At 38.6% G+C, this 20,495-nt stretch overlaps 1 protein-coding gene across 5 annotated transcripts in view; it reads right to left on the reverse strand.

Moving 5' to 3' along the window:
• Positions 1 to 1,993: 1,993 nt before the first annotated feature.
• Positions 1,994 to 20,495, reverse strand: part of BEND6 (BEN domain containing 6) — a 48,657-nt gene continuing 30,155 nt past the window's right edge. For 2 of the 5 annotated variants that reach the window (XM_006756847.2, XM_006756848.2), the window contains 4 exons: positions 13,369 to 13,595; positions 10,655 to 10,847; positions 9,622 to 9,758; positions 1,994 to 3,226 (listed from right to left, as the gene is read on the reverse strand). In XM_006756847.2, coding sequence (XP_006756910.1) covers positions 9,631 to 9,758; positions 10,655 to 10,847; positions 13,369 to 13,595 — 548 coding nt within the window. In that variant the 3' untranslated portion in view covers positions 1,994 to 3,226; positions 9,622 to 9,630. Of the gene's footprint in view, positions 3,227 to 9,621; positions 9,759 to 10,654; positions 10,848 to 13,368; positions 13,596 to 14,163; positions 14,228 to 20,495 lie in introns of those variants that run through there. The other 3 variants (XM_015559498.1, XM_015559500.1, XM_015559499.1) reach the window with 3 other exon arrangements.

Raw genomic sequence — 20,495 nt, forward strand, 5'->3', positions numbered from 1 at the left:
GACCAACATGTGTCCATTTCCCCCATCCCCACAGCTCCTGCTAAGAAGCATTCTACTCTCTATTGCCATGAGTTCACTTATTTTAGATTTCACACTTGAGATCATGCAGTATTTGTTTTTTTATGTCTGACTTATTTCACTTAGCATAATGCCCTCCAGGTTCATCCACATTGCTGTAGATGGCAGGATTTCATTCTCTTTTTAAGGTAGAATAATATTCCAACACATTGTCTTTATCCAGTCATCTGGCAACAGACACTTAGGTTGTTTCCATGTCTTGGCTATTGTGAATCATGATGCAGTGAACATAGGAATATAAATGTTTTCTTAAGAAACTGATTCATTTCCTTCACAAATATACCTAGACGTGGGTTGCTGTATCATGTGTTAGTTTTATTTTTAATATTTTGAGGAACTTTTCATACTGTTTTCTATAATGGCTGCACTAATTTACATTCCCACATACAGTGCAGAGTGTTCCCTTTTCTCCACATCCTGGTCAACACTGGTCATCTTTTGAATTTTTGATAATAGTCATCTTATCAGGTGTAAGTTGATAGCTCATTGTGGTTTTGATTTGCAGATCCCTGATGATTAATGATGTTGAGCAACTTTTCATGTAACTGTTGGCCATTTGTATGACTTTAGCAAAATGTCTATTCAGGTGTTTTGCTTATTTTTAAAAAGTATGTTTTTTATTGACTTTAGAGAAAGAGAAAGGGAGAGAGAGAGAGAGAGATGTGAGAGAGAAACACCGATCGGTTGCCTTCTGTAGGTGCCCAACCAGGGATCTAACCTGCAACCTAGGTATGTCCCTTGACCGGGAATTAAACCCACCACCTTTTGGTGTACAGGATGACGCTCCAACCAATTAAGCCACATGGCCAGGCCTGTATTTTTGCATCTTAGTCCCATTTTTACTTTTTATTTATCTGGAACTCTCTTTTTTTAAAAATTTTCCTTTCTTTATTGATTAAGGTATTACATATTGGATCTGTTTTTGTTCATCAGTTTATAATCTGGAACTCTTTATGAAATATGGTTTGAAGTAGAAATATAACTTAATTTTCATTCATCAGTTGTCTGTTATTTATTGAGTAAACCTCCCTTTCCCTAATGAAGTAGAATATAACTTAATTTTCATTCATCAGTTGGATGTTATTTATTGAGTAAACCTCCCTTTCCGTACTGATTAAAGGTTCTACTTTAATCATATTCTAAATTCTTACATATGTGAATACATAGGATGTACCTTACACATATATGAATATCAATTGCTTTCTGGTCATTGTATTCAGTTTCATTAGTTTTCTTAATTTGTAACTAATTTAAAACCAATATATGAAGCTGAATCAAAAAAACGTGCATATCTTCTATTAGCCATAAAAATATCAACATATCTCAAATTCCTTTAAAGAAGGACCATTGACATTTCAGTTGAATAATATAGTTATGTTTTGCAAAGGAAATTTTATTTACACTTAGTAGGCAAAACTTATATTACAAAGTATTTTTTTAAGGAGATAACACAGATAATATAAGGACATTGTGTAAATATCCTACACAGAACGAATATTTATTATGGATATTGTCTGTTTATTCTGCATAGCAGGCTCTTCATTTTTAAAAATATATTTTTATTAATTTCAGAGATGAAGGGAGAGAGAGAGAAAGAGAGAGAGAGACATCAATGATGAGAGAGAATCACTGATCGGCTGTTTCTTGCACATCCCACACTGGGGATCAAGCCCGCAACCCAGCCATGTGCCCTGACCAGGAGTCAAACCGTGACCTCCTGGTTCATAGGTCGACACTCAACCACTGAGCCACATGGGCCGGGCATCAGGGCTCTTTAGAGGACAAACCAGCTAGAGCCACACAGGCCAACTGTAACGGTAGTGCCTCAATGTGTGGGTAAAAGAAGCCATTAATCTAGAAAAGGATTCCCCTCCCCCCTGGATTTTATACATTAATAAGAAACAAGCAAATACTGTTTATGTTTTCAATGGGATTTATTTATTTTTAAGTAAAAGTAGCAAATGTTAACATAAGTTATTTCCTTAGGAATAGTCATTTTGTACAACTACATAGTTATCGAGCAACGTTTATGGAATGTTCCCTGGGTCTTCAGTGCTGAACTGTCTATTATATGCATCATTTTTCACAAGTTTATGCTTAACCTTGTGCACTTGAAGAAGCATGGCGTAGCGATGCAGAGCTGTCACCTGACAACCTGACATCAAAGGAGAAGCCTCTTGAGGAAGAAAGTTTTACCTTTCAATCATTTGCAAAATGGCATTTTTCTTTTTGTGTCATTATCAACCCCATATGATTTTGCTTAATTATTTTTTCTTCTGATGTTATGAAAACAAACCAGTTAAAACTAAGCAATGTACTAATATAACCAAATACATAGGATATCATGTCTTACATAGGCCGTTTTAGATCACATTGGTGTTTTATATTGCATATCTGCATTTATAGTTCCGGGCAATAAAAAGTTAGAGGCATGTAAGCAAACATAAAAGATTTTTCTGAAAGTTGATGCATTTTTTAACAATTACAAATTTTGGGGTTTATTTCCTTTGTAGGAGTACAACGAAACAGTTTCATATTAAAATAAAAGATCTTGCTGCTCTCGTTTTAAAAAATTTCTATTCTATATATTTTAAGTAACAGACTTACCTTGTAATTTTATTGCTCAAACACTATGACTCGGTTAGATAGGCTTATCAGATTTTAGGCTGCCTCTGCTGCTCTCCTACTTGTGAACAGTGGTTAGTTCCCTGTACTTTCCCACACATGTGCTCATGCTAAAGATCTGAAAACCAACATGGAGAGTGACTGGTGATAATAAATGTACAGCAATTGATGAGGGCAATGGCAAATTTGAAGGGTTGACGTTTTTTGTTGTGGTAAGAGCTCTGACTTTCCTGTTATGTTAGCTGTACAGAGAAGATTTTGGGACAGAAAAAGGCAAGAAACCATAATGCATGCTTATTTAACTGCTAGAAATTCTCTAGTTTGATGCATCGTGGGTATTTAGGGTGGTATCTACATGCAACTTCTTCAGCAAGCTTGTTGCTCCATCAGGAGAGTCCATCGATGGTAGAGGTGTCTCAGCCTGTCCCTGCAGCTGTCCCTCTGTGCTCACCTGCAGATTCTCCAACAAAATCCAACGTTGCATTTAAAACTGGAGGTGCTTTATTTCAGATACGTATAGTACCTATGAAGGACACATTTCAAAAAACAGAGCAAATTCTATTTTAGAATTCTTAGAGTATTTTAACAGGGGCAGTAGTTTTTTTTGTGTGTGTGTGTGTCTATTACAAATTTTGACTTAAATTTTTAATAAACATACAGATCAAAATACCATAAAAATGGTCAGTCTTTAAATTCTACAAACCTCCCCCATCCTGTACCAAAAACTCCTCGATGTCAGAAAGAATTCCATTGGGCAAAGGAATGTAGATCAAAATACCATAAAAATGGTCAGCTTTTAAATTCTACAAACCTCTCCCAAGGAGGTTCTATCCAATCACCTCAATCGGGAAACTTGAGAAGGGGCCAGCCCCAGGCCCCTGCAGTAATTGGGCATCAACCCTCAACCCCTCTGCAAATTTCAATCAGTCAGTGACCTCTTCAGGGCAACCCCAGGCAGTGCAGGATTGGCCCCCCCCACAACCACTCACACAATACTAACCCCAGACTCGCCGTTAGCAGCCATTCCTACAGGAGTGTCTGGGCCGCTGCCTGAGGGAACTGTCGTTTAATATTAGGATGGAGCTCCACCTCATTACAGGGGATCTTAGTCAAATGCAACAGGTTCCCTTTAACTTGTACACTGACTCTCAATATATAGTTAAATTATTTCCTCATATTGAGACCGCCTCTCTCCCACAAGGAAGAACAGCCATTTTCTCTTTGTTAACTCAGCTACAACTTACATTCATAAACGAGAAAAGGCTTTCTATATTGGACATATTAGAGCTCATTCCTGCCTACCAGGACCCTTAAGCGAAGGAAATTATCAGGCGGATTTACTAACTCGCCCAGTAGTTTGTACAGCCCTAGAAGAAGCCCGGTGGTCTCATGCCATTCACCATCAAAATGCTTCTGCTCTCCGTCTATATTATCGCATATCTAGAGAAGCTGCTCGAAGTATTGTGCGTGACTGCAGCCATTGTCCTACTCATTTTCCTCGCCCTGCTACTGGAGTTAGTCCAAGAATGCTCAAGGCCAAGCAATCGTAGAAAGGGCTCGCCAAACTTTAAAAACACAAATTAAAAAATTACAGGAAAATGAGTTTAAATATTCCTCTCCTCATCATGTTCTCCAACATACTCTGTTTGTAATTAATATACTAAATGTAGCTTCTGAGGGAAATTCTCCGATATACAGACATTGGAACCCTGATCTAACTAAACCTAAAGCCCTAGTCAAATGGAGAGACTTGTTTGCATGAGCCTAGAAGGGACCTGATGTACTTTTAGCCTGGGGGAGAGGATATGCTTGTCTATTTCCACAGGACGCAGACTCACATGTGTGGATTCCAGACAGTCTAGTCCGACCTCATGTCACACCGCCCTCCGCCTCTGCGTCATCTTCCTCTCCCCCTGCCTCCCTCCCCGTATCATCCATATCAGCCGACCCAGAGGGCACAGCTGACTCCTCCCAGGACGTGGACACCACCATCAAGCACGGCCCTGATGGACCTGTTGATCCAGCAGTTCAACATGCTGACACTTCGCGACACCCGTTGCCAGTGATGACGCCCGCTAGCCAGATCAACGAGGACAACCAAACCCCCGGCTTGAGGACAGCTGAAATCCCTTGACTGAAGAGGCCAGCAACCTTCTACAGGAACAAGGCTCCTTGTGCACTCCATTCACTATGTTTATAGCTATGCTCGCTATCACTGCTTGTCAGTCTTCTTCCGAGTCTTAAACAGCCCAATCCGAGAGGTGGCCGCTGATTTACACGTGCTATCATTTAAAAAATAAAAAAGGGGGAACTTGCCGGAAGCCGGTCCATCCTTGCTGCTTGACACAGTCGCTGCAGGGAAGAAACATCTGCAACTAAGGAAGGGAATAAATCAGTGAAACCCCTTAACTAAGTGCTAGGTGGGTAGTTAATCACTTTAACTATGAACAATCACGCTTAAGCTACATAATCTTTACTTAGGATAATCTCCTTCAGTTACTTCCTTGTAGCTTAATAGAACAATAGAGTAGTGACCTTGGAATGGAGATAACAGACGCCCTCACCTTTGGAATAGAATGGATAGGTTTAAAATCATCTGGTATAAATACAGATGTAACAGGAGAATAAAGACAGAACATGGCTGGAGAACCTGACTAGAGAACCTGGCTAGGCTGCTGATCAACTGAACGCTGTCTCCGTGTCATTCCTTCTTTACTGACTCCGTCCACACCTTTGGGAACCCCTGGTGGGGTTGGACTCCAACATTCTTCCTCTTCTCTGACGTGCTCCTCGTGGCCAAGCCTTGGCCCGCATTGCATCTGCTGCAGGTTGGCACCTTCACCTGCCAGGCCCTCCACCAATGGCCCAGTGTCCACTCCACAGGGCCTTTGGCCACTCATGAGGCCCTTGTTGTGGGCAGCTCAGCCAGTCCTCTCCCCGTGAGAGACCTACTTCTATCCACACACCAGGAGGAGCTGTTGCACTGCGACTACAGTCTCACTTTGGCCATCAGCAGCCAGAAGAACGAGAAGAATCTTACAAATTCCAGATCTCAGGATACTTCAGGGATAGGTCAGGGTCAGGAGTACAAAGCAACCTTCTTCAGTACTGAATAAAACACAGAGCCCGTCATGGTTTGAGAGGGGCCACTTTGTGCTTGCCTGGGCCTGAGCCACACCGAGTTATCCGGCCAGCTCTCACGGGTCAGGAAACCAGGTCTGATCCAACTGAACCTCCACTGAACCGGCCCCTCCAGCACAGATGAGAGCATTTGGGACTGATAAGCTCCATGCGGTGTCTATGGCCAGTCGTTTATCAAGGTTGCAGCTTTGCAAACATGGCCACTTTTATGTTGTATGTAGTTTCTATAATTTACTTGCCCCCTGGATTTTAGTAAAGTGTTGTGTGTGTGACCCCCCCCCCAAAAAAAAAGAAATACGAAAAACTTTATGCTAATGTTGGCTCTCTAATAGCTAGTAATTGTATGACCTTGTCAATTCACTTAACCTTTTTAGGCTTTACTTTCATTATCTCTAAAATAAAGAAAATATTTAGACTAGAATTTTTCAACCTTGGCACAGTTGGTATTTTGGGCTGGGTAATTCTTTGCTGTCCATTGTAGGATGTTTAGCAGCATCCCTGGCTTCTGTCCACTAGATGTCAGTAGTATCACCCAGTGAGTCAACCAACAATATCTCCAGACATTTGCAAATATCCCCCAGTTGAGGGGCAGGGGACAAAATCCCTTCAATCCCATTTCAGCACTGCTGTGTTAGGTCAACGTTAACTTTTAATATATGATATGTAACATTATAGTACAGATTATATATATGTGGAAATTTCTGGAGAAGGCTGTTTAGAGGAATGTTATAGAGGTGGTGGTACGCTAATATTCTTATAAATAAAATTTTCTTCAGCCCCTACAAGAGAGAGGGGAAAATGGAGAAAGGCCAGAAAGATTGGCAACATCAAGCTCTTGGCAAAGTGTGAGCTTCAGGCAACTTGAGGGCAGTGAAAGATAATATAAATGGAGCCACTTTTAAGTGGAGTCAGAACTGCCATCCCAGAGGAACTGCATGTCTTACTTATTTCTCAGCCCCTTGGAATGTGAAAACTGGGCAAAAGAACCCAAAGCAGCATTGTATCCCAGACAGTTGTTTGCAAAGATAAAAAGAAAGCAGGTATGATGACTACTGGATTGAAAATTGAAAACATTCTTTAGAATTAGCATCACAGTGTTAGCTTCTTTGCACAATAGAAATCCTTCCTTCTGTTAATGCAATTGTTCCCCCTTCCCGTTCTCATAAACACCCCTTGCCTCCCCTCCTAATTGGAACACTAGTTGGCTTCCTGCCCAAATCGGTGCTTTTCTAAGAACTGTTCTTTTGAATCTCAAAAAATGTTTGTTGCCTCTCACTTTGGTCTAACAGCTGTCACAGGAATGTGAGAGAATAGATGATAAAGGGCGAAGGATGTAATTGAGTATTAATCCTCAAAGAACTAAGTCTTAGCGGGGAAATGGCTGTCCTTTCAAATCCAAGCCACCGATGGCAACCTCGAGCTCAATACTGAGTGGAGGGCACAGTCAGCCCCAGGGCAGGTCGGTGGGGGTTGCTAGGCTTCTGGAACGAATAGGAGTTCATATAAGTCTATATGACTTTGAAGAATACTCCCTGTTAATAGTAATGCAAGGGAATTCTTTTTCCAAAGAATACTTTTGAGGGACAGGGGTTGGTTGAGCAGGGGACGTAGTTTACCTAAATAAGTATAGTCAACTTTGGGGGTTCCTGTTAGTTACATGACCGCTAGATGGTGCTATATCTGACTAATGCATCAAGTATGGCTAAATACGCTGCTCTTCCCCATATAGTTTCTCAGTCCTTTTTGAAATAATTTTGATTGAACTATACTTCAAATGAAAGATACCTGTCAATTAAAAAAACTTTTCCCATTCAGAACATAATTACTTCTGACACCTTGTTAATCTCTATTTCTAATTCAAAATATATCCATTTTCATTCCAAGCAACTTGACAACCAAGCAAGGCTAAGGCTCAGGAGGCACAAGAATAGATTGAGTTCATAGCAAGAGATTTGTTCCTTTTTAAAATGTTAATTGAGGCCATACCCAGGCGATTTAATAACACTACTCCTGGCAAGCACAAGCAAAACTGATAAATTTCTTCAACACTCTGCTGACTGATCTTGTCAGAGACGAGTTTTGTACTTACCCTTGGCAGTCTGAGATATTAAAAAGGCAGAAGTTAGAATATTAAAATGCTTTGGAGAACCCTGAAATGTGATAATGTGCTACAAAAGGTGGCTCTATGACTCGTGTGTGTGGTTGCATGGTATTTAGAGTGGGAACTTGGCCATTATACACATTAATAAGGTAGCTCGTGTCAAAATGAGAAGTTCTGAGGGCTCATTTAAATACTATCTACTAACTGAGAAAATATGAAATTCACAACCTACTTAAATTTTTAATCAAGAGGGATAAAATGTCCTTATGTTTTATAAATCTTTAAGTTAGTCTACCAGGATATATGAGCCAAGGGAAAGAATCCCTCTGCAGTTGTTATAAGTAATTTTGTTTGTTTGTCTTTAAGAAAGAGAGACTATTGTTGACCCTCATCAGTAGCCTTACTTGGATAGCAAAATAGTACAGGACCCTCAGGGAGGATGGGGTGGTAGTCAGCAATGGGTGGAGATTGGGTCGGTTGAATTACTGCAATCCACACAGCTCCACATCCCATTTAAAACACAGAAGAAAAAGACAAATAAAATAGTCTCACAAATGATAGAGTTAGACAGAGAACAGGCAAAGCAGAAGTTAAATGGACAAAAAAACCTGCCCTCCTGTGTTTACCCTATGGCTCTACTTACCAATTAAAACATTAATAACATTGCCCTAGCTGGTTTGGCTCAGTGAATAGAGCATCAGCCTGCGGACTGAAGGGTCCCAGGTTTGATTCTGGTCAAGGGCACATGCCCAGGTTTGGGCTCGATCCCCAGTACAGGAGGCAGCAGATCAATGATTCTTTCTCATCGTTGATGTTTCTATGTCTCCCTCTCCCTTCCTCTCTGAAATCAATTAAAATATATATTTTTAAAATGGATAACATAATAATACATATTTTTACATATTTTCCATCAAAATAATGGAGAGGAAGGGTGAGCACAAGTGAAACAGCCAGCGGTTGTGAAAGCAAACACAAAATTTTATTTCAGGGTTTGCCTGGGGCTGGGCCTGACTCTAAAGTGCATCTCCGTAAAACTCATTGTAAACAAATAATTCTTTTCCTTAGTCCAATACAAACATCTTGGTAAAAATCCTCATCCAACAAGCTAACTATAACAACTGATTTAAAGACAACGAGAAGCAGAATGGGGGGTGGTGCAGGAAACCCCCCAATACTTCCAGCCAGGAGTTGGTACACAGGTCCGATCTCTGGGTTAGAGCTGTGAGTTCAGTCTCATTATCATGCCACGGATTTTCCCCAAAGATGTGTATCTAGAGAAACTTTGTAAATTGTCATGTGTTCTTCCTTTGGCTCCTTCCTACCCCTACCCACAACTTAACATGTGTTCTGTGAAGGAAAAGAAAGGTCCTCAATAAAACATACTTGGAAAACACTACATACTATATGCTCTCCTTGGAGATTTCTGGGTGCACTTGGGCATCTTAAAGGCTATCAAAATATCTGGGAGTTTTTAGGAAGGAAAAATCTGTGTAACTGAAGTCATCATTTCCCAAATTTAAATTCCCTTCCTTGTCCCCACCTTCACCCCCAGGAATACCAGCATTTCACAGGCCACTGGTATTTCGAGTAGAGTGTTCAGAAAATGCTTTTTCAGGGATAAAAGTGTTGCATCTTCTTGCCACATCAGAAGGATGGTGAAGGTTGAAAATACTTACCACAAGGACCTACTTAATATCCTGAGAGTTCATATTTTTGCTTAAATTTGGCTTCTTGGTACAGTTGTTCAGCTTTTGCCCTATCATTCTTCTGATCGAGACATCATCCGTGTTGGGAAATAACTGTTTTGTGACTCCTATAAAAAACAATAGCAGCACACAAAAAACACTTCAGGAGGCTTTTGCATCTTAGGATATGAACTGAGATAAAACATGAAGCACATTACAATTTTGTCTTCATTTTGCAAAAGTAGCCCAAACACCCATGAGATCTTTAAATAGATGAATAGATAAGTAGGCTTTACAAAGAAAGCAAGAGATAACATAGTTCTATGTATTTGTCTTCCTATGGTACCACTCAACTTTAACCTTACTGCTTGCTCTGAAATCTCTCCTTGCTCCCAAATGCTAGGAATTTAATTGTATCTATCCCAACATCAGTTAGAATAGTTGAGTCTGACCCTTTTCCAAGTAAGAAATTACATACTATTAAAAGATAGAGAGCTGGGATTCAGTGATTCCCTAAATTTGTTAGATATTTTCAAAAAATTATTTGACAATCTAGATTATTAAATTGAAGGAGAATCAGTAAGTTGAAAACCAAAAGTAAAGTCAAATTAGCCTCTTTCTTCCTAGAATAAAGATAAGGGATAGACAAAGAGAAACTAAGATATAACTGTTAATGAAATTTTGGTTGAAAGAATTTTGAAAATTTACTTTTCTAAAGCTATGAATTTTCTGAATCCAAACTTTTCAGTAATATTCAATTTTAGTTTTAGTTTAATATCTACTTTTTTAAAAAATAATTTTTATTTCTTGAAGTATTACAAATAGTATTACATATGTAATATCTACTTTTAAAGTAAATTTTTTTCTATAAAATTTCCCATATTTACTAGGGTTTAGATTGTCCTTCGATTTTTCTTTCACAGAAAAATAAATTTGAAGGAAAATATCATAAAAGAATAACTTAACCTAGAAGGATAAAATAATTTCAAAATCATGTGACAGTATAATACAATCATTTTATCACCTATGATTTCTTGAACTTCATTCTGATTCATAGCTGGCTTTACCGCTTTCTCCCTTGAAGTAGAGGATTTTGCACCGGTCAGGCTGTGTGTGGCCATGTATTCATTTGTGTAAAGTACTTGCATTAAATCATTAATAAATTTCTGAGGTTTGCTCTTGTTACAACGAGCAATCTGCCATTTTTCAATCTTGAACTGAAAAAAAAAAGAAGAATGAAATTGGGAAGTAGAAGAAAAAGAAAGTAAAATCTGGAGGAATATATTAATAATTAAGGCATACCAGAAAACAAAATCTATGTTCTTTAAGGAGATGCATTATACTTTTTTAAATATATATACTTTATTGATTTTTTACAGAGAGGAAGGGAAAGGGATAGAGAGTTAGAAACATCGATGAGAGAGAAATATCGTTCAGCTGCCTCCTGCACACTCCCTACTGGGGATGTGCCAGCAACCAAGGTACATGCCCTTGACTGGAATCGAACCTGGGACCTTTGAGTCCGCAGGTCAACACTCTATCCACTCAGCCAAACCGGTTAGGGCCATATACTTTTAGTATATACTTTACATTTCAAGTGTTAGAGTTAAATGCTGTCTTTGAGAAAATTCCCAATATTTGTGAGTATATACGTATACAGAATATATACATATTCTTGTTATGGAATCTGGATTTGGTACTTTGAGAATTAGTCCCCTCCTCAATACTTAACTATGTGTGGGAGGCAGAATAATGGCCCTGGAAACTGTGAATGGGAAAACAACTTTATAGGTGTGATTAACGTTAAGTATCTTGAGATGGGAAGACTAGCCTGGGTTATCCAGGGGGGTCCTGACCTAATTACAGGAGCCCTTCTATGCAGAAGAGGGAGGCAGAAGAAAGGGTCAGAAAACAGGACATGATGGAGGAGAGACTGGAAGAGTGAGGGGAACTTTGCTTGCCATGGCAGGCTTTGAGGATGGTGGAAGTGGCTGCAAACAAGGAAGGTGGTTGCCTCTAGAACAGGGGTGGGCGAACTTTTTGACTCGAGGGCCACAATGGGTTCTTAAACTGGACCGGAGGGCCGGAACAAAAGCATGGATGGAGTGTTCGTGTGAACTAATATAAATTCAAAGTAAACATCATTACATAAAAGGGTACAGTCTTTTTTTTTTAGTTCATTTCAAACGGGCTGGATCCGGCCTGAGGGCCGTAGTTTGTCCACGGCTGCTCTAGGGGCAGGAATGGCCTTCCATTTACAGTCAGCAAGAAAATTGGAACTCAGTTCTACAACCACAGAAGCTGAATTCTACAACCCAAAGGAGCAGCAAACAGATTCTTCCATAGAACCTCCAGAAAGGAGCCCCCTGCCAATAGCTTGGTATTACCAAGCTTCTGACCTACAGAACTCTCAGATACTTAAACGGTATTCTTACAAATTACTAATTCTGTGGTAACCTGTTAGACTGCAGAAGGAAACAAATACACTAAGATTCAAATATTCTGAATGATAGACTTTTAGTATTTAACCCCTTCCCCAACAATTTTTTTGTTAAAAACGTTTCTTTTTCAGACTAATTTTTTTATTTTGGTTCTATATAGTATTTTTGATGCTGGTTATGAAAACAGTTTGTAACTCGTCTTCCTATAAACCATATTTTTTTTACCCTATTTTCTTAGTATACTCGTCGACGACTGAAAAAGAACATTTTGTGAAAACGAGTATACACGTTTCTGCCGGGGAAGGGGTTAATATTGCTCTTGAAGGCCTATTTTCCAACAATAATACCTGATTCAAACAAAACTCCTGTCTCTTTAGCTTCTATATTTTTATTAAGAGAAATTGAGGAAGTAGCAAAAGAACTGTGTCCAGACAGCATGCAGAGGATGAAATCTACCTCTTTCCAATGATATGATTTCATAGCCCTTAATGCACAGTTATCCTTTTGTTATTGGATTTAGAATTGTCTAGATTTAAAACATCATACTGCCTACAATCTGACTTTAGTTTTAGAAACAACCTGGATATTTGTTTCACAAATATTATTACTGTTTTATGTAATAGGAATGTTATGGTTGTGATCTAAAGTTACCTAAAAGTATCTGATAAAACAATGGTCACTTTGTGCTCTTTTTTAAAAAAATGATTTTTTTATTGTTGAAAGTATTACAGATGTCCCCTTTCCCCCCCATTGATCCCCTCACCCCTTTCTCCCCTCAAGGCCTTCATTGCACTATTGTGTGTCTATGGATTATGCACATATGCATATAAGTTCTTTGGTTAATCTCTTCCTGCCCCCTAACCTCCTTTCCTCTGAGATTCATCAGTCTGATCCATGCTTCCATGTCTCTGGATCTATTGTGTTCATTAGATTCCACATATGAGTGAGACCATGTGATACTTGTCTTCCCCTGAATGGCTTATTTCACTTAGCATAATCCTCTCCAGATCCCTTCATGCTGTCTCAAAGCGTAAGAGATCTTTCTTTTAGACAGCTGCATAGTATTCCATTGTGTAAATGTACCACAGCTTTTTTTATCCACTCATCTACTGGTGGGCACTTGGGCTGTTTCCAGATCTTAGCTATTGTAAATAGCACTGCTGTGCACATAGGGGTGCATCTATTCTTTCTGACTGGTGTTGTGGGATTCTTAGGATATATTGCTAGTGGTGCTCTTATTTTAATTTTTGTATTTAACTATATCCCAGAGAAAGATAGGGTGGGTATTCCAACTGACCTGCTTCTCGTCAGTGTGATGCTCTTCTTCAGCTTTCAAGGAAATTGGTGAACTGGAATTAGAATTAGAATTAGAATTACTGCACATGGAGGCAAATGAATCTGGTGAGGAGTTGTTTGTTGCTCTCCAGAGGGTAGATGCAGATGTAAACATGGTTCCTCGACCCTTAAGCACGGCCTCTGCCATACCAACCAATTCTTCAAACTGGGTAACTGCTTGTGGTAACACTAAAATGGCAAGAAAAAGTAACACTTTACAAATATTTTTTTTAGTAACAGGACATATATACATTTCTTATTGTGTGTATATGCATAGACATATGTAGAACAAATCATTAACTTTTGCTACCTTTGGAAAACAAACATGGTAAGAAAAGTGGTTGGGACATATTTACTTTTTATTAAATAATTTAGTAATTGCTCAGTAATAAAAAATCAATTTATAAGTATTTGGTGATAGTATTTAAATGTTTATGCATTACATTGTAATAAAAATGAATGTTCTTACACATTGCTAATAGCATTGAAAGTAATGTGTTTGGAGACATTACTGATTCTATTACCAATCACCTTCCAGATACTCACATTAAGCCAGCTTAAGTGACAAGATAAACTAAACCATTTCTCACAGATTAAAATAAATTTTCCAAGACCTCTGCGTGTGGTTTGCCATGGAGTCAAATTCCATCAAACTAATAAAAATTCATTGCCACAATTCAAATCTATGTTTTCATATATCAAAGATGAATTCTAGTAATTAACTGAATGTCCTTTCTTTTTTTTAGTAGAAACTTACACATTCAAACGTTTCATGTCTCCATGTTAAATGGTCTTCTCTGTTGTTATATTTAGTTTGTTTCCTAAGGACAAATAACATTTTGTTGGAGTTGGAAGCCACCTTGAACCCTATCTAATTCAACTCCTCACTTATGGTTAAGGACAAAAGACAGAATTTTTTTTTGTGTGTATTTCTTAAACATATCATTGAGCTATAATCTTTAGAATAATATAAGATATGAGAGCTGAAAATCAGGTATATTGATGACATGTCCAGATTAATACATCTGGTACTATATTAATAGGAAAATCTACTAAAGAAGAAAATCTTATATGTTTCAATTAATATTTACTAAGCACCTCTGCTTTGCCAGACACTTATTCAGAAATTACTTATTGAGCATTTAATAATATTAAACATTAATCTAGCTTTTACTCTGTGACAGGCCTTATTCTGGGAAGTTTACTCATGTTCATTCATTTAATCTTCATTGCAACTCTATGAGATAGGTGTCATCATTATCCCTAATTTATAGATGAGGACAAGTAGGCAGTGAGAGGTTAAATAACCCATCCAGGGTCAACCCAAATAGTGAGAAGAACCAAGATTCAAATTCAGACTCTGCCAATTTCATGCTATAAAATAGAGTTGGTCCTTGAACAACATGAGTTTGAACTGCACAATCAGCCGTGGGCAAACTACGGCCCGCCGGCCGGATCCGGCCCGTTGGGCTGTTCTATCCGGCCCGCGGAGCCGAAAGAGCGGAGGGTTCTCTTGCTCTCCCCTCCGCTCCTTCACCAGCAGCAGTGTTAACATGTATTAGTTCACACAAACACTCCATCCATGCTTTTGTTCCGGCCCTCCGGTCCAGTTTAAGAACCTATTGTGGCCCTCAAGTCAAAAAGTTTGCCCACCCCTGGCACAGCTCCATTTATATGCAAATTTCCCCCCCAGTAAATATACTGGAAGTACTGGCTAGGCAGCTCAGTTGGTTAGAGTGTCGTCCAGATAGGCCAAAGTTTCGGGTTCAATCTCTGGTCAGGAAACACAAGAATAAGAATTTCTATGTCTGTCTCTCTCATATCATGCAAAAATATATATATATATACATGAAAATTGTTAGAGGGGTTTCTAGTCAACAGTAGGCTATTAGAAGTTAAGTTTTTGCAACACGGATGGACCTTGAGAATATTAAGCTAAGTAAAATAAGTGAGTCAGAAAAAGCTAAGAACCATTGATTTCACTCATATGTCGTATATAAAATTGAAACTGGTGAACACAAACAGCAGTGTGGTGGTTTCCAGAGGGAACGGGGTGGGAAGTGAAGGGGTCCTAATAGATGGTGGCAGGAGAAGATTTGACTTTGGGCGGTCGGTACACAGTGATCTTGTAACATAGAAACCCGCACCTGAAACCTGTATGATCATATTAACTAATGTCACCCCAATAAATTTAATTTAAAAAGTGGGGGGAGAAGTTAAGTTTTGGAGAGTCAAAATTATACATGGATTTTCAATTGCATGAGTTGGGTCAGCAACTCTAATGGCCGCATTGTTCAAGAGTCAACTGTACTAATTATGCAGACACTCAACATTTTCCAACCACTATGTTAGGTGCTAGGGATGAAACTGGAAGCAAAACCAGATGTGATTCTAGTTTTTTTGCAAGTGAGAGAGGGTGGAGGACATTGTTTACGTAACTATTCTGTGTAGTAAGAATTTGGCCTGCGCAAAGGAAGGTCTATTTTGCAGCTCCCCCTCCCCCGTTCCCATCTTACCCCATCAGTTCCTGGGAGGTAATCTCTAAATGCTTCAAAATTTCTCAATAGGAGTGTCTTTGTTATTCACAGTGACCTCCTCAGACCACACTTTATAGTTTACGCTAAGGGGTTTCTCAGGGTAGGAATGATCATACTCAATAATCTTAGGGTAGAAGCTGGCCGTGGCCAGAAAGCCAGAAAAATTTAGAGACTGAGTTCAATCACATAGGTGATCAATCAACCAATCAGTCATGCCTATGTAATAAACCCTCAATAAAAACTTTGGACACCAAAGCTCAGGTGAGCTTCCTAAATGGCCAATGCTTCATGCAAATTGTAACACATAAATGCTAGGAGGGTAACGCATCCTGAGGACAACAGGAGCTGCACAGCTGGAAATGGCCCAGACTCTGCCTTATGTGTCTTTTCTAACTCTGGCTGGTTCTAATTTGTATTCTTTCACTGTAATAAATGAAACCATGAATAGGGTAGGTGTCAGTGAGTTTCTCTAGCAAGTTATTGAACCTGAGGGTGTTTTTGAAAAACCCCAGAGTTTGCAGTTAGTATCAAAAGTCTTAGGCAGACTTGGCAGTCTAGAGGACAGTGCCCTTAAACTTGCAGTTTGGCTGACTCAAGGTACACGCAAAGAAGTGAAAAATTACAGTCGTTAAGTGTGTAAAAAAGTAATATAAATTGGGCCACTCTGAAATGGAGTCTGAGTCCCATAGGAATTGCCTTTGCACATCTCACTCCTCAAACTTCTGGGATATTAAAACTGGTCGAAATAACCTTTGGACTGGACTTAAAGCAGCATTACGCCAAAAAACTGTTTGAAAAGATAAGAGAGCAGATATTGTGACTACCAGAATGAAAATTAAAAACACCCTTTAGAATTAGCATTACTATGTTAATTTATCTGCATCTATAGAAATTTCTTTCTTCTGCTGATACAATTATTCCTCTTCCCTTTCCCATAAATACCCTTGCCTTCAACTCCTAATTCAAATACTATTTGGGGTTCTGCCTGGATTATTGCTTCCTGAAAATAAGCTCTTTCGGATCTAAAAAGAATGCTGTTGCCTCTGCCTTTGGCCTTTCATTTTTAGGCTGAGTGTCACGAAGGGGAAGCGTAATGTGGTTGACCCCGCCTGGGAAAGGAGAGCTTCGATGGGGAGGTTACGATTGATCTGAGAGCTGAAGGCTGGGCAGGAATTAAATAGTTAGAGGGAATGAGAAGGTCATCAGAGGCTTAGGAACCACACGTTTTGTATTTGAGGAACTGCAGGAAGGCCAAAGATAGAATGTAAAGAGAAAAAGAGGATTTGTTATAAAGTGAGGTTTCAAGAATATTTATTGTGTTTTCTAATAATGAAATGTGTACCTGTTCATTGGAATATATCTTTGTCATTTCTGTGTATCTCTCTCTATATTCATGTATTTTCTTTTACACACTTAGGACCATACTGTATACACAGCATTGTAGCATGTTTCCGTTTTTCCAAATTAAGTCTGTAAGTTGAATATGTTTCCTAAATTATTAAATCTTCTCGAAAATATGGTTTTTGAGGTCTGTTGCTTTTTTAGAAAAGAAAGCAAGAAATTATTGACTGCAGCAAAGATAAGGGACAATGAAACAAGGAAGGGCATAGAACAGCAGTTCTCAACCTGTGGGTCGCGACCCCTTTGGCGGTCGAACGACCATCCTGCATATTAGATATTTACATTATGATTCATAACAGTAGCAAAATTACAGTTATGAAGTAGCAACAAAAATAACGTTATGGTTGGGTCACAACATGAAGAGCTGTATTTAAAGGGCCAGAAGGTTGAGAACCACTGGCATAGAAGAAGCAACAGGAGAGTCTAGGATGGGCTGCTTTGACTCACGGGGAAGTCAGAGAAAAGGGGGCCTGGAGACAAGTTCAGGGGGTTAGCCCAGGACCAGCTGCTGCTGCCCATTGCTTCCCTGGTTGCAAGTCTCATGGGGTCCCTTAGAGGTTAGGGAATAGGTGCTTGTAGGGGAAGGAGAAGGGAAAAGGAATGGCACGGGCATGCTCCCTGGAGGGAGAACCCAGAGGTCTGATTTACATAGAGTCAAAGGCAAGATCTTACATTAAGTCTGGGCAGAGATTACATAGATAAAGTGAGATGATATTGACAAAAGGATACACCTGGTTAATGCATACCCATCACAATATACACTGAGTGGCCAGATTATTGTTGTTTGTAGGCAAATTAGCTATAATTTCGCACTGAAGTTGCTAGAGGGCCAGACCATTATAAATAGGGAAGCAGGTTGTTTACGAGGACAGTAGAAGTGATTCCCCGCCCCCTCCCCCCAGGATATGTGTAAACTATGTGATTTAACAGCCTTTGAACATTTCCATCTTCTCAGAAAGTTGCTTCATGACCCTTCTAAGTCAATCCCTGCACTTGCCTCAGAGGCAACCACACATGTGACATCTTTAGCCACAGGTAAGTTTTACATGTTCTAGAATTTCATATAATTCTCTTCTTTTTATTACAAAGTCCCTCTCTGCATAATGTTTTGAAATTCATTCATGATGTTCAGTTATTTAGTGATTTGTTGTTGCTGACTAATATTCAATTACATGGATACTCCACAATTAATGTATCCATTCATTTGTTGATGGGTTATTTTCCACTTGAAAATACTTTTATTTTAAAAGATTTTTTAAATAAGGTTTTTAGAGAGATTGGAAGGAGAGGGACAGAGAAACACTGACGCAAGAGCAAAGCGTCTATTAGCTGCTTCCTGTACACCCCACACAGAAGATGGAACCGGCAACTCAAGTTGGGAATTGAACCGGCAATCCTCCAGTGCACCAGAGGACGTCCAACCAACCGAGCCACACTGGCCAGAGCAAACATATAACTTTAATGGTCTCCTAAGATTCTAACATATTGATGTTCTATAATTTACTTAAATGCTCCTTTTTTTTTTGGAATTTAGGTTGCTTTCAATTTTTTTTTTATTACAAAGAAAACTCTGACAAACCACTTAGCACATACATCTTCACATGCATCTATGATCAGGCTAATGCTATACATTCCTGAAAGCATAATAATAGGATCAAAGGTATAAATGATTTTATGACTCAATTAATATTGCTGAATTGCTCTTCAGAAAGATTCTTGCAACTTAAGCTCCCACTGGCTATGCAAGAAGTTGCCATTTTACCGCACCATCAATAACAGCATTAATCACTAACAATATTCTTCACTATTTTGATAGGCTAAAATCTTAGTACAACAATTACTCGATTATTGTGAAGTTAAATATATATTTGCTTAAGATTATTTGAACTTCTATGAATTATCTATTAGATCATAGAATATTAGTACTTTATTTTATAAGAGCTTAAATTATGGTTGTAAAGTGCTTATAAGAGTGGCTAATACATTTTAGGCACAATGTATTAGCTACTATTATTAACTGCCTTTTATGTTGAACATTTTAATCTTTTATTTCTCATTGTGGTATTTTTCTTAGAGTGTTTATCTTTTAATTTAAAAATTTTTGGAAGGACACACGTTTTTAGTTTTTATTTGGGTTAAAGTAGCAGTCTTTGCTTTAGTATGTTATTTATTTTTAAAGTCATTGATTATTTATATCAGTTAAATATATCCCCATATAGTTTGTACAGTTTAAGCATCTATAAGTAAGCTTTTCCCCCAAAATATATCTTTAAGACTTTTAATGGAAAAATTTATTTATTTATTTTTAAATATATTTTCTTTTACTCAAAGGTAATTCCAGAAAGTCATGTTTTAGTCATTTTTAAAGTGAGATAAATTGAAGATCTCAGAAAAATTGTATCTGATCTTCTTCTGTAAATGTTTCCATGTGTATTTCTAAAACGTAAGACATTTTATTTATTTTTTTAAAAATATATTTTATTGATTTTTTACAGAGAGGAGGGGAGAGAGATAGAGAGCTAGAAACATCGATGAGAGAGAAACATCGATCAGCTGCCTCTTGCACGCCCCCCTACTGGGGATGTACCCACAACCAAGGTACAAGCCCTTGACCGGAATTGAACCTGGGACCCTTGAGTCCACAGGCCTACGCTCTATCTGCTGAGCCAAACTGGTTAGGGCAAATGTAAGACATTTTAAAAATATAACTATAACACCTATGTCACAGCCAGAAATACTCAACAATAACTTTTTAATGTCATTTTAAAAAACTAAGTAAATGTCCAAATTTCTCTGATTGTCTCTCTCTCTTTTTTTTTTAAGTTAGTTTGAAGCAGGAGTCAAAAAAGGCCCGTACATTACAATTGGTTGTTGTGTGTTCTAAACTGTAAGTTTTCTCTTCCTCATATCTCCCTGCAATTTATTAGTTGAAGAAAGTGCGTCATTTGTCCAGCCAAGTTTCCCAAAGTCTGGATCAGGGGTCCTCAAACTTTTTAAACAGGGGTCCAGTTCACTGTCCCTCAGACGGTTGAAGGGCCGGACTATAGTTTAAAAAAAAACTATGAACAAATTCCTATGCACACTGCACATATCTTATTTTGAAGTAAAAAAACAAAACAAAATGGGAACAAATACAATATTTGTATTTGCA

Source organism: Myotis davidii, unplaced genomic scaffold, assembly GCF_000327345.1.
Source record: "Myotis davidii unplaced genomic scaffold, ASM32734v1 scaffold334, whole genome shotgun sequence".
NCBI lineage: Eukaryota > Metazoa > Chordata > Mammalia > Chiroptera > Vespertilionidae > Myotis > Myotis davidii.